General features: G+C 34.2%; 1 protein-coding gene and 1 long non-coding RNA gene across 2 annotated transcripts; one reads left to right on the top strand and one right to left on the bottom strand.

Moving 5' to 3' along the window:
• Positions 1–214: 214 nt before the first annotated feature.
• Positions 215–6,841, bottom strand: LOC122052419 (zinc finger matrin-type protein 2-like). Its single transcript, XM_042613914.1, has 11 exons — positions 6,735–6,841; positions 6,469–6,573; positions 6,294–6,377; positions 6,171–6,195; positions 5,988–6,070; positions 5,583–5,615; positions 4,496–4,574; positions 4,360–4,412; positions 1,784–1,844; positions 1,524–1,606; positions 215–669 (listed from the first exon to the last, which is right to left on the bottom strand). Exons 2-11 carry the CDS (start codon positions 6,487–6,489, stop codon positions 577–579), a joined length of 615 nt encoding a protein of 204 aa, XP_042469848.1. The 5' UTR covers positions 6,490–6,573; positions 6,735–6,841; the 3' UTR covers positions 215–576.
• Positions 6,842–10,971: 4,130 nt separating this feature from the next.
• On the top strand, positions 10,972–12,658 carry LOC122052417. The gene is made up of 3 exons (XR_006131999.1): positions 10,972–11,623; positions 11,704–11,805; positions 12,095–12,658. It is a non-coding gene; the product is annotated as an uncharacterized LOC122052417 (long non-coding RNA).

Here is a 12,658-nt window from a genome sequence, read left to right as displayed (position 1 = left end):
TTGAGTCATCCCAATCAACATGATGGGCATTGTTCTTGAAGGAGATACGTTAGTATATTATATTGCTCAAAAAGTGGCCTACCTTGAGGCTATAAACAAAGTGATCAAATTACGTATGCATTCAGCATATTTAAACAAGTGCAAAATAGTTGAGAAAAATATTTTAAAATCAGTCAGAAAAAACCTGCTTCTCGTACTGTTAGGATTCCAATTCTTTGTTTTGAATATGTTACTGCTTGAGCGTCTCTTTGCTCTTTTTAGGACGCAAGTACAAGAAAGGGATTACAAATTCCAGATACATTTCTTTCCTACATGTTGCTGCACAATACAATCACATTAGGATTGGAATGCACTAGTTTCTTCAGAATCATTAATTGAATTACTCAATCAATCTGAGCTTTGCAAGTTTAAACTGAAACAGAGCATTGGGCATCGCCATTAACTCAGGCATCAATAACTACGTAAAACAGATGCACAAACAAATTTTATACCCAAAAGATGTCGGCTTAGGGAACCAAACTCTGAGGCGAACAAAGCAAGGGAAGCCTTGAATTTGCATTTCCCATCACCTGCTGTTCACTTTTTGGACGACTTGAAGCCTCCAAACCCCATCATAGCAGCCATATCAGGATCAGCATCCTCCGTTTCTTCTTGGGCAGCCTTCTCTTTCTGAAACCCATTACTCCCCAGTTAGTATACAGGACAGATGTTCATTGTTAATTGTGTCATTAGAGAGTGCTCCAGGAAAATGTTAACAAGAATGTCTAGATTATTGCGATGTGTAAGACCAAATGCCCCTGAAATGTTTGTATGCGCAGACAATTCTGCGATACTGCCTGCTGTATCAGGTGAAACTATCTCACAATGAATTATCTATCATAGAATTATTAATAGAAGGTCATACAAGATCAACTTATTATCTATCTTCCAAATGAATGCTCCTGATAGAAATGTTAATTCAAAGATGCACAAGATTCCTTAACAACTAGTTCCCAGACAAATGAAATGGTTCTTGCCCGTGAGTAAGCACTAACCCAACAATCATACAAGCATCTAGTTTGCCTGTTGGATAATGGTCCTAATGACAGCATTCGATATAACAGCATTGGGTATATCCTGAGACCAAGTCTCATACTATTTACGACTTTCTGAACAGGAAAAGAAAAAAGAAACAATAAACGCTCACGTAGGTTGTACTCTCTCAGCATTAATTCATTGAAAGAAAAGGAACATACATTTTATCAACCAAAAAAGGAAGCCAATTACAGGTATAACAAAGAGTAGCATGCAAAAGACGGGAGATTATGGGTCCAAAGAAAAAAAAAGGAAGCCAATTACAGGTATATAACAAACAGAAGCATACAAGAAACTAAAGATTATGGATTCAACGTCTTCATATCTCAAGCTAAAATGTTCTTTATCAAATTCCAGAAATTTATAAAAGATCCTAAAGGTAGAGAAAAAAATGCAAGCCCTGAGAAAAAACCACATCCAAGATCCAGTCCTGCAAGAAAACTGCCTACCTTCTTCTCCTTCTTCCTTTCACGGCGTAGCCGCTTCCGTTCCTCCTCCTCTTCCTGCTGTTTCCTTATCCTTTCATCCAAATCTAAGCAAACATATCAAAACTAAATGATAACCGACTACTAGTTCAATATCTATGTCTTCAATTGTGCATGGTGGTCTAAATGTTGGCATCTCCAATTCATCATACAAACAATCCGGTCATAATGACTGACATTCCATCACTTAACACAGGGATAACAGGATCAAATAAAATTTCTACCTTGCTCAGAAAAGCTTTCAGGAACTTTCCGCTTCTTTAGCGACTCAAATCGTTCTTGAACCTGTGTAAAACGAATATAACATGGAGACCACAAAATATTAAAAAATGTGTGAATTAATAAAAACCCATCATGAAACTAAAACAAAATTTTGATATATACGGCTAATATGCTGGCAGATGATTTTGAATCAATAAAAACCAATCATGAAACTAGAACATATAGTTGACAAATAGGGCCATTATATTGGCAGATTATTCTGTTACATCATGTGAAACAGGCTAATTTCAGAATAACATTCTAACATGAGAAACCTTTAAGTGAGATGTAGCAGATAAAGCAACCTATATTGTTTAAAATGAGATTGACCAACCAGAACCACTAAAAAGTCACAAATTGTTCCTTCTCCTCCAAGCATGAGAACATAAAAAACAAGTCATTTTTATGTGATAATAATCTGGGTTTCACTCTGCTTCATATTGATCAGATGGGATGAGATGGGTTATATGAACTTGAGAACTATTTTTCAAGCATTATCGAACATATAACTTTCACTGCTACTGTAATATCATGCAGAAGGGAGTAACCCTAGATCCATGAAACATTATGTGGCCTCCAAAATATATTAAGGAAATTAGTCCGAATGTGCAAGTGAAAGCCGTAATATATTATCATTATCAAGTCATATTGTTGCAATTATTTGGGATCAGCTACATGAATCTTATTCTTCCATTTCATTGAGCTCTATTCAAGACAATATCATTAGCAATATTCAAAACAATGCAGTCACTTTTTATTGCATTGATTAATTTTTTCTTTGGTCTTCCACTACTTACATCTTCCGCTACAATAGATTCAAATCTTTTAACTATAAAACTATTAATTGTCTTTGAACATATTCATTCATCTAGATCTATTTCTCTCATTCTGTCATCTACTTGGAGCCGCATCCAATCTAACATATTTCATAAGTTTTCAAGGATAACTCCCAAAAGAGATCAATAGCAATGGCTTGGAAAACGCAGCCAAAACATGGAATTCTAACACCCATTTCCCATATAACTTTTTCACCCTCTCATATCTCCATGCACTACTGTGACTAAGAACACAACACTTTTGCAAGACCATTTTATTAAGTCAATATATCATATATTATTTGTGGAGACCACCCCAGAAACCTCCTGGTATGTTAGCAATCTATGTTCCCTTTGGAAGTGTTGGAGAAATATGAAAACTTACATGTAGACTTAGTTTGTACCAAATTTTGCAGTTGCAAAACCAATGGTGAAAGCCATTATGGGAAGTTAAAAAAAAGGAGAGCCCGGTGCATGAAATTCCTATCAATACAAAGTGCCGGGGAAGGGTTGGACCACATTGAATCTATTGTACTGAGCTTTACGTTGCATTGAAAGAGGCTCTTTTGCAACTCGAACCCGTGACCTCAAGGTGACACAATAGCAACTTTATCGTTGCATATGGCTCCCCTTCCCATTATGGGAAGTAGCTAAGGAAAAATAATAATGTATTTGATAGAGCTGTGAACCAAAGGTGATTTAACTAATTTAGTTTTGTTGAACAGTGAATGAAGTGCAGAAGTAACAAAGGAAGAAAACAGACAAGACTTGGTTAATGAGAGTAAAAACTATTGCATGTTATGCAATTATTTCTTTCAAACAATTTGTATTAAAATGAAGTATAATACTCAAATAGTCCATATATCATCTTAACTAATTTATAATTATGAACAAATACTAAACCCTCGAAGCTTCAAACACGAGACATTATTTAGCCTAAGTCATACAATAATTATTTTGACAAGAAATTGTATAATGCTTTCACGAGATAATCATTTGAACATATGTTAGTAAAATTTATTCTGCATGGACATAAGCACTTTGAAGATTAAAAACTTTGAATGAAGAGTGGGTGATTGAGAGTAGATATAAAATATTCCCAAAATGCTATGCTACAGAAGCATATTGAGGTTTAATATATGATATAAAAAATCTTCAAAGAGAAAAATGTCTTGCAGAAATGTAAAGGCACTCTGAAACATCTTTTACATTCCAATCATTTATGTGGCCAAAAGGTTTTTTTTACTGCTCCACTATATACGGTTTTATAAGGATGATATTCAATTTCAATCATTGTGAGGCGAATCAGCTGACTTGCTTGTTTACAGGTGGATAAAGTTGAGAAGATACTCTCATAGAGAAAAGTTATAGGTTAAATTGATTGATACACAAGGGGTGTTTTTATTCAATTTCTTGGGTTAGTTTTAGTCAACTAACATGCTTTGTTTCTTGTCTTTTTTGCAATTTTGTTTATATGTGATTGCATGTAAGGGTAAGGTTTTGGTTTTTTTGCTTGACCAGGTAAGTGAGAATGCATTTTCTTTTTTAGGTGTAGAGATTATACCAGGTGAATGCTAAGTCTTAAGTCTACTTGTCCATTTTTCCATTTTTGGCCAAAAAAAATAACAATTCTCTTTGTCAAAAGAAAAAGAAAATACAAGTGCTAATATAATGAAAACAGTACACAACTTCTGGACCTAAATCAACTGAGAGTAAAATAAGACCTGCTGAAGAGTTGCACGCTCCACCCTCATAGACATGCCCAAAGCTCTCTGATCTGCAGGATCAAAACACCAGCATGGTAGGGTAGAATATTATTGTTATCCCCGAAAGAAGTTAAAAGAAGACTCGGAGACATACGTTTCTTTCCATTGATATGGTCCAAGTAATTAGCTGAATCTTTTACAACACATTCACAGACTGCACAGTAGTATCCAGCCTACATAACATAAATTCAATTCACATTTATATCTTCTACAAATGTGGAATGTTTTACAACATAAATGCAGAATGCACAGTGCTACCAAGTTACAAAATACAAATCATTACAATTAAAACAACAATCTAAGCAGTAATCAGGTCGCCATTGGAAACTTCCAAGTGATGTCATCGTCCCATGCTTGTTATAATGCAAGATCATGGATATCATGCATCTATATCCTATAGTATTGGGGAGGCTGAGATTAAAGAATTGACTTCCGAAGTTTCTGATCCTTCTTACCTTCCAAGCCTACTAGTTCACTATGAAAATGTCAGTCTATTGGCTCTATTATAATGATGGTCAGTTTGATGAATTGAACCATAGAACCTTTTGTCCTCAGCAATAAAACAACAAGAAAAATAATAATAATATTGACACGTAGGAAAAAAGAACACAGAGATAAGCTATCTCCAGTCCTTTTGCAACCTAATAAATACTTGAGCACAAGCATCAAAATAGATATATAACCAATTTTGCTCCATTCCACGCTATCCAATTTGCTCTAACATCCTAAAATAAACAAGCATGATAACCCTGAAATTTGTGATTACAATAAAAATGTCCTCTCTCTAAGATGCCTACATATATGTCTTAATTATACTAGCAGTATACTTGATAAAACTTTAAATAAAATTGTAAAATTTTTTATGTACAAATTGTTATTGAAGTCCAAAAGCAACTAAAATACTTTGTTTCTCCAAAACATTTGATAACTTGATGAGCCTCAGTTACAGAGGTAATTATGGATTCATTTCTACAAGATATTGTGTTAAACATCATTAAATCAACACAACCTCCATCTTTCTTCAAACTTAATCATATACCAACTTTCACATAAACTAGAAAACTGCTGTTTCTTTGACATGAAATTTAATCAATCTGGTAAAAACAAGCTATATATCCAAAAAGAAAAATTGCACTTGTCTAAACTTGTAAAAGTTTTCCAAGAATGTCAAAGAAACATACCTGCTGGCTCAGAGGTGCAATTGGAGTAACAACCTGAAAAAAACAAACAAAAAGACTACGTAATGATAGGCAAGTAACCATATATTTCTTATTTAGCAGGGATAATTTTAAAAATCAAGATCCTTTGAAGACGCTAAACAATTGTGCATGTTTCTGCCAACCATTATCATAAGATGATAAAGAAGTGATCATTAATATATGAACTATTAAGTTGCAGTTAAAGAGTTGGTGATATGACTTTATTTGTTCAAAAAATTTGCATAACAGTTCTAAGGGATATAGTAGTTTTTCATCAGTGAAAAGTTTCTTCATAGACATAAGAACGTTTGTCCAGATTAGAATCCTTTACTATTTGATAGTTATCAATACATTTAACACAGGCATCTCAAAAGTTAGAATCCAGACCTGAGTTTTCCCTAAGCGGGAATCAAGGTCAACCTCATAGTCTCTGTGCTTCAGGGGTTTCCTTTGCACAGGAGGAGCTTTGTCTAGCATATCAAAAAAACAAATGGCAAAGTAATTGACCAAACAATTATCACGCAAAGAAAAAAATTTAGCTAGTAACATCAGCATGTTCCAAGAGCATACCTTTGGATTTAAACCTATCCTCCTCCTGTGTCAAGGAAAGAAGAAATCAAAATAAGAAATTCAACTATTAAAAAAAACTACTCGATGTATTTGACTGTATTATTCAGGGAGATTACGAATCACCTCTTGCCTTTCCCGTTCTCGGGCTTTCTGAAGAAACTCTTCTCGGTCCCATTTCCTTCGAAAAGTGTTATCAACTCCAACAGCCTATCCACAAAGTTAGAAGCAGATATGTAAATGGAAAAACAACCGACATACCAGCAAATATCATAAAGGATGATGGCAAAATCAAACTCACATTACTGCGAGGCTGAGCCATTCAAAAGCCTTGTTAAGACAGATTCCTATGGTGAAGCAAACAGCAGAACTTCCTCAACTTTTCAGCTACAAATACGACGCCGACCTGAAGAAGAATTTGGTTTCTGTGTTTCTACTACCAGGAATACAAGAATATAGAAGAACATCGAGGGGAAAAAAACACCGGCGACAGACGTGGTTAGGAAAAAGTAAACTAGACGATTCTGATTCAAAGAAACTTAGGTGGCTGGAAAGAACCCTACTCACCGGACCCGGAGAAGAGGAATCAGCGGAGCGGAAGGCGTGATAGGGTTTGCGTGACGAAGCGAAAACTCGAGCGGATGTTAATTGTGATTTCCTATCACAGCTTCTTCTTATTTATATTATTATAATTTGAAGTAAATTTCTAATTAAATGGGCGTTTGGTCTAGTAGTATGATTCTCGCTTTAGGTGCGAGAGGTCGCGAGTTCAATTCTCGCATTATTTTTCCTCAAATGTATACAATTACAACTTTACATCGACCTCAATTCTCGCAACGCCCCTTATAACATTATTTTTCCTCAAATGTATACAATTACAACTTTACATCTAGTCGCCAATACATTAAACTAGAATTGAATACAAATTTAACATGGTTGACTAGACTCTTTCAATTGAGTCAACCATACCCTTATCTAAAATTTGTTCTAAATATAAATTTTTAGGATGCATTTGATTCGGGGTTATTCTTGATAATCTTGGTTATCCATCCAAGGTTATTAATAAAAACCTTATTTGGTTTAGGTATTCGATGATTCACGAGTAATGTTCCATGTCCGACACGTCAGCAAAAGGGTCATACAGTCCGAAATCGGAAAATCTCAGAAAACTAAGGGGGCGTTTGGTATGCGCGTTTTCCATTTTCATTTTATGGAAAACGCGCGTTTTCTGAAAAACGGTGTTTGGTTTGCGTTTTCCGCGCGCGTTTTCTAAAAAATTGGTTATCGTTTTCTAGAAAAATAGAGAATGACAAAAAGTCGTTTTCTGTTTTCTAGAAAACGCGCGTTTTCCAGAAAATGAAAATGGTGCAAACCAAACGCACCCTAAGGTTTTTCTTGATTCCGGAGTTAACGAATTTTTTTTACCAAAAATACCCTCCGATAAGAAAAAACATGGAAAAAAGAGAAAAAAATGTAAAAAATATTAAAAAATGTAAAAAAAAAATGTTTAAAAAAATTTAAAATTTTTAAAAATAAATAATTTAAAAAAATAAAAAAATTAAAAAATATAATTTTAAATTTTAAATTTGTTTTAAAAAATTAAAATTTTTTAAAAATTAAAAATTTAAAAATTTTAAAAAATTAAAAAATTAAAAATTTTAAAAATTCTTAAAATAAAAAAATAAAAAATTTATAAAAATTTTTAAAAAATAAATAAATAAATAAAGATTAAAATTTAAAAAATGTAAAAAAATAAAAAATATATAAATATAAATAATATAAAAATATAAAAACATTAAAAAATAAAAAAATACATAAAAAAGTAAAAAAATATAAAAAAAAAAGAAAAGTAAAAAAACATAAATAATAATAATAATAATAATAAAATGTGTAGTTGATTTTGTAACTGAGGGTAATACGGTAAAATATTAAACGAAGGTATTCATTAAAACCTTCAAACAAACAAGTTTTTGTTGCATTACCTAGGTTGAAACAAACAATATTTGGTTATGTTTTATTCCCCATAACCTTGGTTATGTGATTATCTAGTAATCACATAACCAAGGTTATACATGATAACTTGAACCAAACGCACCCTAGGTCAAAAGAGAGTTTTGGAATAGAAATTCAAATAATAAGAGCAAAACCTTGTCTTTACGTCAAAAGCCTTTTTTATGTTTTTTTTAGCACTTGATTAAGATGAAGGATGATTAAACATATTTTCTTGTATGCATTAGTGTTTTAAAAAAAATCCACCAAAAGTACTTATAAAAACAAAGCTTGGTAATCATTTTTAGTTGACTAATAACTCACTTAAGTGATCAACATTAATAATATGATTCAACATTGAAGAAGCTCATCCATATCAATTATCCTAAATTAAATTTATACCTTAAATTTTACATTTTGTATTAAAAAAATATCCGCATCAGCTACCCTACTCATTCCCTAAATATACATTTTATGAATAATAATTCTTTAAATTTAGGGAATGGATTCCATTCCCTAAACATTAAAATACTATTTCTCCCTCCTCTCTCTAATAATAAAAAATTTCTCTCTCCTTCCTCAAATAATAAAAAATTTCTCTCCTCTATCTCTTTCCTCCATCTAATAATAAAAAATATAAAGGAAAGAGAAAAAATAATAAAAAAATAAATATATAATAAATTATAGGGAAACTGATGTATCATGTAGTGAAAAATGGATATCTAAATTTAATAAAGTAGTTCTTTTACCCTAAATTTTAGATTTTGAATGAGGATACTGATGTGGATGGTCTTAGTATGCTAAGACCCACTTTTGCCTTCTCTAAAACAATTGCCTGGGGTCCATTATTACTTTTTCATATTTTTCATCACTTAAAACAAACCAGTTCTAAATATTATAATCATAAATACATCTAAATAAAAATTAAATTTAATATCTATTAAAAAAAAGTCAAATGATACATATATCTAACTTGTTGTTGCTCAAAATTAATAAAATATTTTATTTTGATCGAATGTAATATAAATGAATACATCAACATTTTAATTTAATCAAGCATGAAACATAATAACATCAATCGAATCAGCGTGACAGCATTAAGTACAAATTCTCTTCCCTAATCTTAATCAGCAAGAGATGCACAGAGAGAGGAGTTGGAAAATGGGAAGAAGCGAAAATAAAAAATATAGCATTTATTTTTCATTATATGGATAAAAAATTTATAATTTATGTTCTTATCGATCAAAGGAGAAAACATCACAAACAAAGGAGAAACGTAATGAGAGAAGGCTAGAACTAAGAGATATTAAAAATTAATAGATTAAATCTTAGAAAATAACATATTTATAAAATATATTTAAAATATTTAAAATGGAGCCCCTTTATGACTCAGTTCATTGGAATCATATTGCAAAATCCGAAGCTTTAACAAAAGAATAAGACCATTCAAATCGTTTATCATGTGGACCATATTTTTTCCATTCTCTTTAAAAATATATATTTATATATTAAAAATAATAGACCCTAATAAAAAAATTGGGGCCCTAGGTATAAGCCTAAAGCAAGCCTTGGAGCATACATCCTTTAATAGAAATGCCTTGGGGTCAACATGCCAGCACTGATATCGGTCAAAGTCCAAGATGGGTAAAAAAAAGTCAAATAGCTAGCCTAGAAGGATCTTTCTCTCTTGATCAGCTACTACCGATCGAACAGTTCTACAAGGGGACCCACTCCCAGGCTCTGTTGAACATGCATGGGGATCTGCTCCCCAGTCTCTCTCGATTGACTATCCTCGATCGGACAATCCCGCAAGGGGACCCACTTCCCGGCTATATCGGACATGCACAGGGATCCACTCCCTGTTCTCTCCCAATCGACTACCGCCAATAGAACAGTCCCTCAAGGGGACCAACTCCCTAGCTCTTTCGGGCGTGCACAGGGATTCGCTCCCTATTCTCTCTTGATCAACTATCACTGATCGAACAATCCTCACTGCTTTTAGACGGGATCAAGGATTAATGTCTCTTGACTTTTTCTTATCAGAGATGGATTTAAAGTTGATCAACAAAAAAATGATGGATTGATATTTGAAGAACGGTAAGATGAGAAGCATCGAGGTGATAGTGTTGACGATAGTTGAAAGGATGTAAACTACTTAAGAAAAGAGTGAATTACAACATGTGAATTGAGTTGAGGGCTTAATGCAATTTAAGGAACTTTAAAACATTAAGAAAATAATAATCCTAATTAGTCTCATTGATTATCTATGGGATGATCAGTTCGATTCCACAAAAATTTTCTATCGGCCACCAGGATAAATCGGGAAGTGCACGTAGTGGCTAGTTTAGAAATTCTGCATCCTTTGGTTGCGCCCTCCATTTGGAGGAAAAATTCCTACAAATACGTCATAACTAGGGATTGAACCACGGATATCTAGGTGACAACTTAGATATCCTACCACGACACCATGTCCTATCGCGATAATTTGAGGAACTTAAGACCTCATAGGAGATGTCTTTGATACCAAAACCTCTAAGGAAAGTTGTTCAGTGAATTGTAGGAATCAAGCGATTTGTACTTAGAGATTGTAAAATACGATACCCAAATAATAATAATTAAATAATAAGGTTTAATAGATGAATAATTTAATGAAATTTTTAGAAATTTTTTAAGAATTTTTCGGAGCTCGTATGACATATTTTAAGGGGATCAATTATTTGGCTAAGAGAAAGTCTGTTTAAGCTATTCTATTTGAACGAGGAAATGTTTAATTTCTTTAAATATTTCTTTTCTTTTTTCCTTTTCTGTCCCTGTGCCCTAACCCATTCTCACGCTGATTTCTTTCCCTTCCTCCCCTCGCTGTTTCTCTTCCTCCGCGGGTTCTTCTTCCCCGAGCCGCTTCGTCTTCCCCAAACCGACGGTGCCAACCCGATGCGACTCTTCTTCTCCTCGCTGATGAAGCCATCGACCAAGGGAAGCCCTAGCGTCGTCTCCCTTCTCACCTGATCCTCGTCGACCTCCTCTCCGACTCCACAGCTCGACGCCACAAGGGGATCACATCAGCTCCGTTCAACCCACCGTCGATCCGTGTCCTAACGGTGAGTGGATGCTCTTGATTGGATCATCTTTCTCACGGTGGTTACATTTTTGGTCGCTATCCGTGCCCTACGTCCATCGCTGAGGCATTGCCCTCTTCGAGTCATTGCCTCGTGTGAGCAAATCTCCGGCCAAGAAAGGGGATCTTAGCCCTGGACTCAATCTCCTATACCTCTGTGCACCGCAGCTCTGTCTTCAAATACATCACTTCAGCCAATTCATCTTCTCCTCTTGAATTCATCATTGCTGTGCATTAGCTCCGTCGCAGATCTCCCCTGTCATGGATCGACATCAATTTGGTCGAAAAGGAAGCTGCGAATCTAGATTTGGGGGGTGGGGGTGTATTTGGTTGCTCCATCTCAAGCGGGTAGGTAGGTGTTCTACCCTAGCTGTTGATCTAGGTATTAAGTCTAGTTATGGTGTTGACGTGAGGTCATTGTCTGGAGGGCAGTGGCGTTTCTTGTTTCCAACAGCAGCTCCAGCTTTATTTCCGGCAGCAACCTCATGATAGCATTCTATTTTCTTCATTGAGCAGCCGCGGTTCTGAATTGAGGTAAGAATCGTATAGAAGTGGATTAATACTAAATTTAAATTCATTGTTTTGGTTGCTGTATGAGATCGATTCCAGTCTTGAAAATTTGAAGTGTTAATTGTGAGCAAAGGATTGGTTCATTTCTGGATATTGAGGTTAGATGTTGGATTTTAAACTAGGGTTCGGATTTGATCCGATTTATTGAGCTAACCTAGATTAAATGATGACTTTGGGTTTCTTGGTTTAATAGAAATTTGATTTAGCTACTGGATACATATTAGAGTAGCTAAATTATACGTTTGATTTGCAGGCCTTTGATTCGAGATGAGTGTCTCGATGTGGGATCTCCATTTTTAAGGCGGGTACCTTTGACTTATCTTTTTAATATTGTCATTCTGATATGTTTAGTGAGTTATAACTAGTAGTAATACTTATGCTTATATCTGCTTGGTATGTCACTACTTGATACCGTATTTTATCATATTGTTATCTGTTATACATTTATGCTTATGCCCTCTTGATTCTTGCATTGTGTACTTATGTAGTGGCATACCATGCATTACCGAATATAGATTTAGCTACTAGATATACTTGATATGTGTACCTAGTTTATTACTTGACATGTGTACCTAGTTTATTACCTAGCATGCACACCTAGGTTTATTACTTGGCATATGTACCTAGATTATTGATATGGACTTGGTTTTCCTTTTGGTACACATTATAAGGAGGTTAATATTTTCAGGAGTTATATGCTTAGTGTCATGCACCATTTTGCATGATTACCTGCTGAGCAATTGTCAGCTCCATTATTGTTGAACACATCGCCAGTTACATGATCTGCACATACAACCACTCATGGGTTAGTGGTATA

Source organism: Zingiber officinale, chromosome 3A, assembly GCF_018446385.1.
Source record: "Zingiber officinale cultivar Zhangliang chromosome 3A, Zo_v1.1, whole genome shotgun sequence".
Classification (NCBI taxonomy): Eukaryota; Viridiplantae; Streptophyta; class Magnoliopsida; order Zingiberales; family Zingiberaceae; genus Zingiber; species Zingiber officinale.
This window is presented reverse-complemented; position numbering and strand designations above follow the sequence as displayed.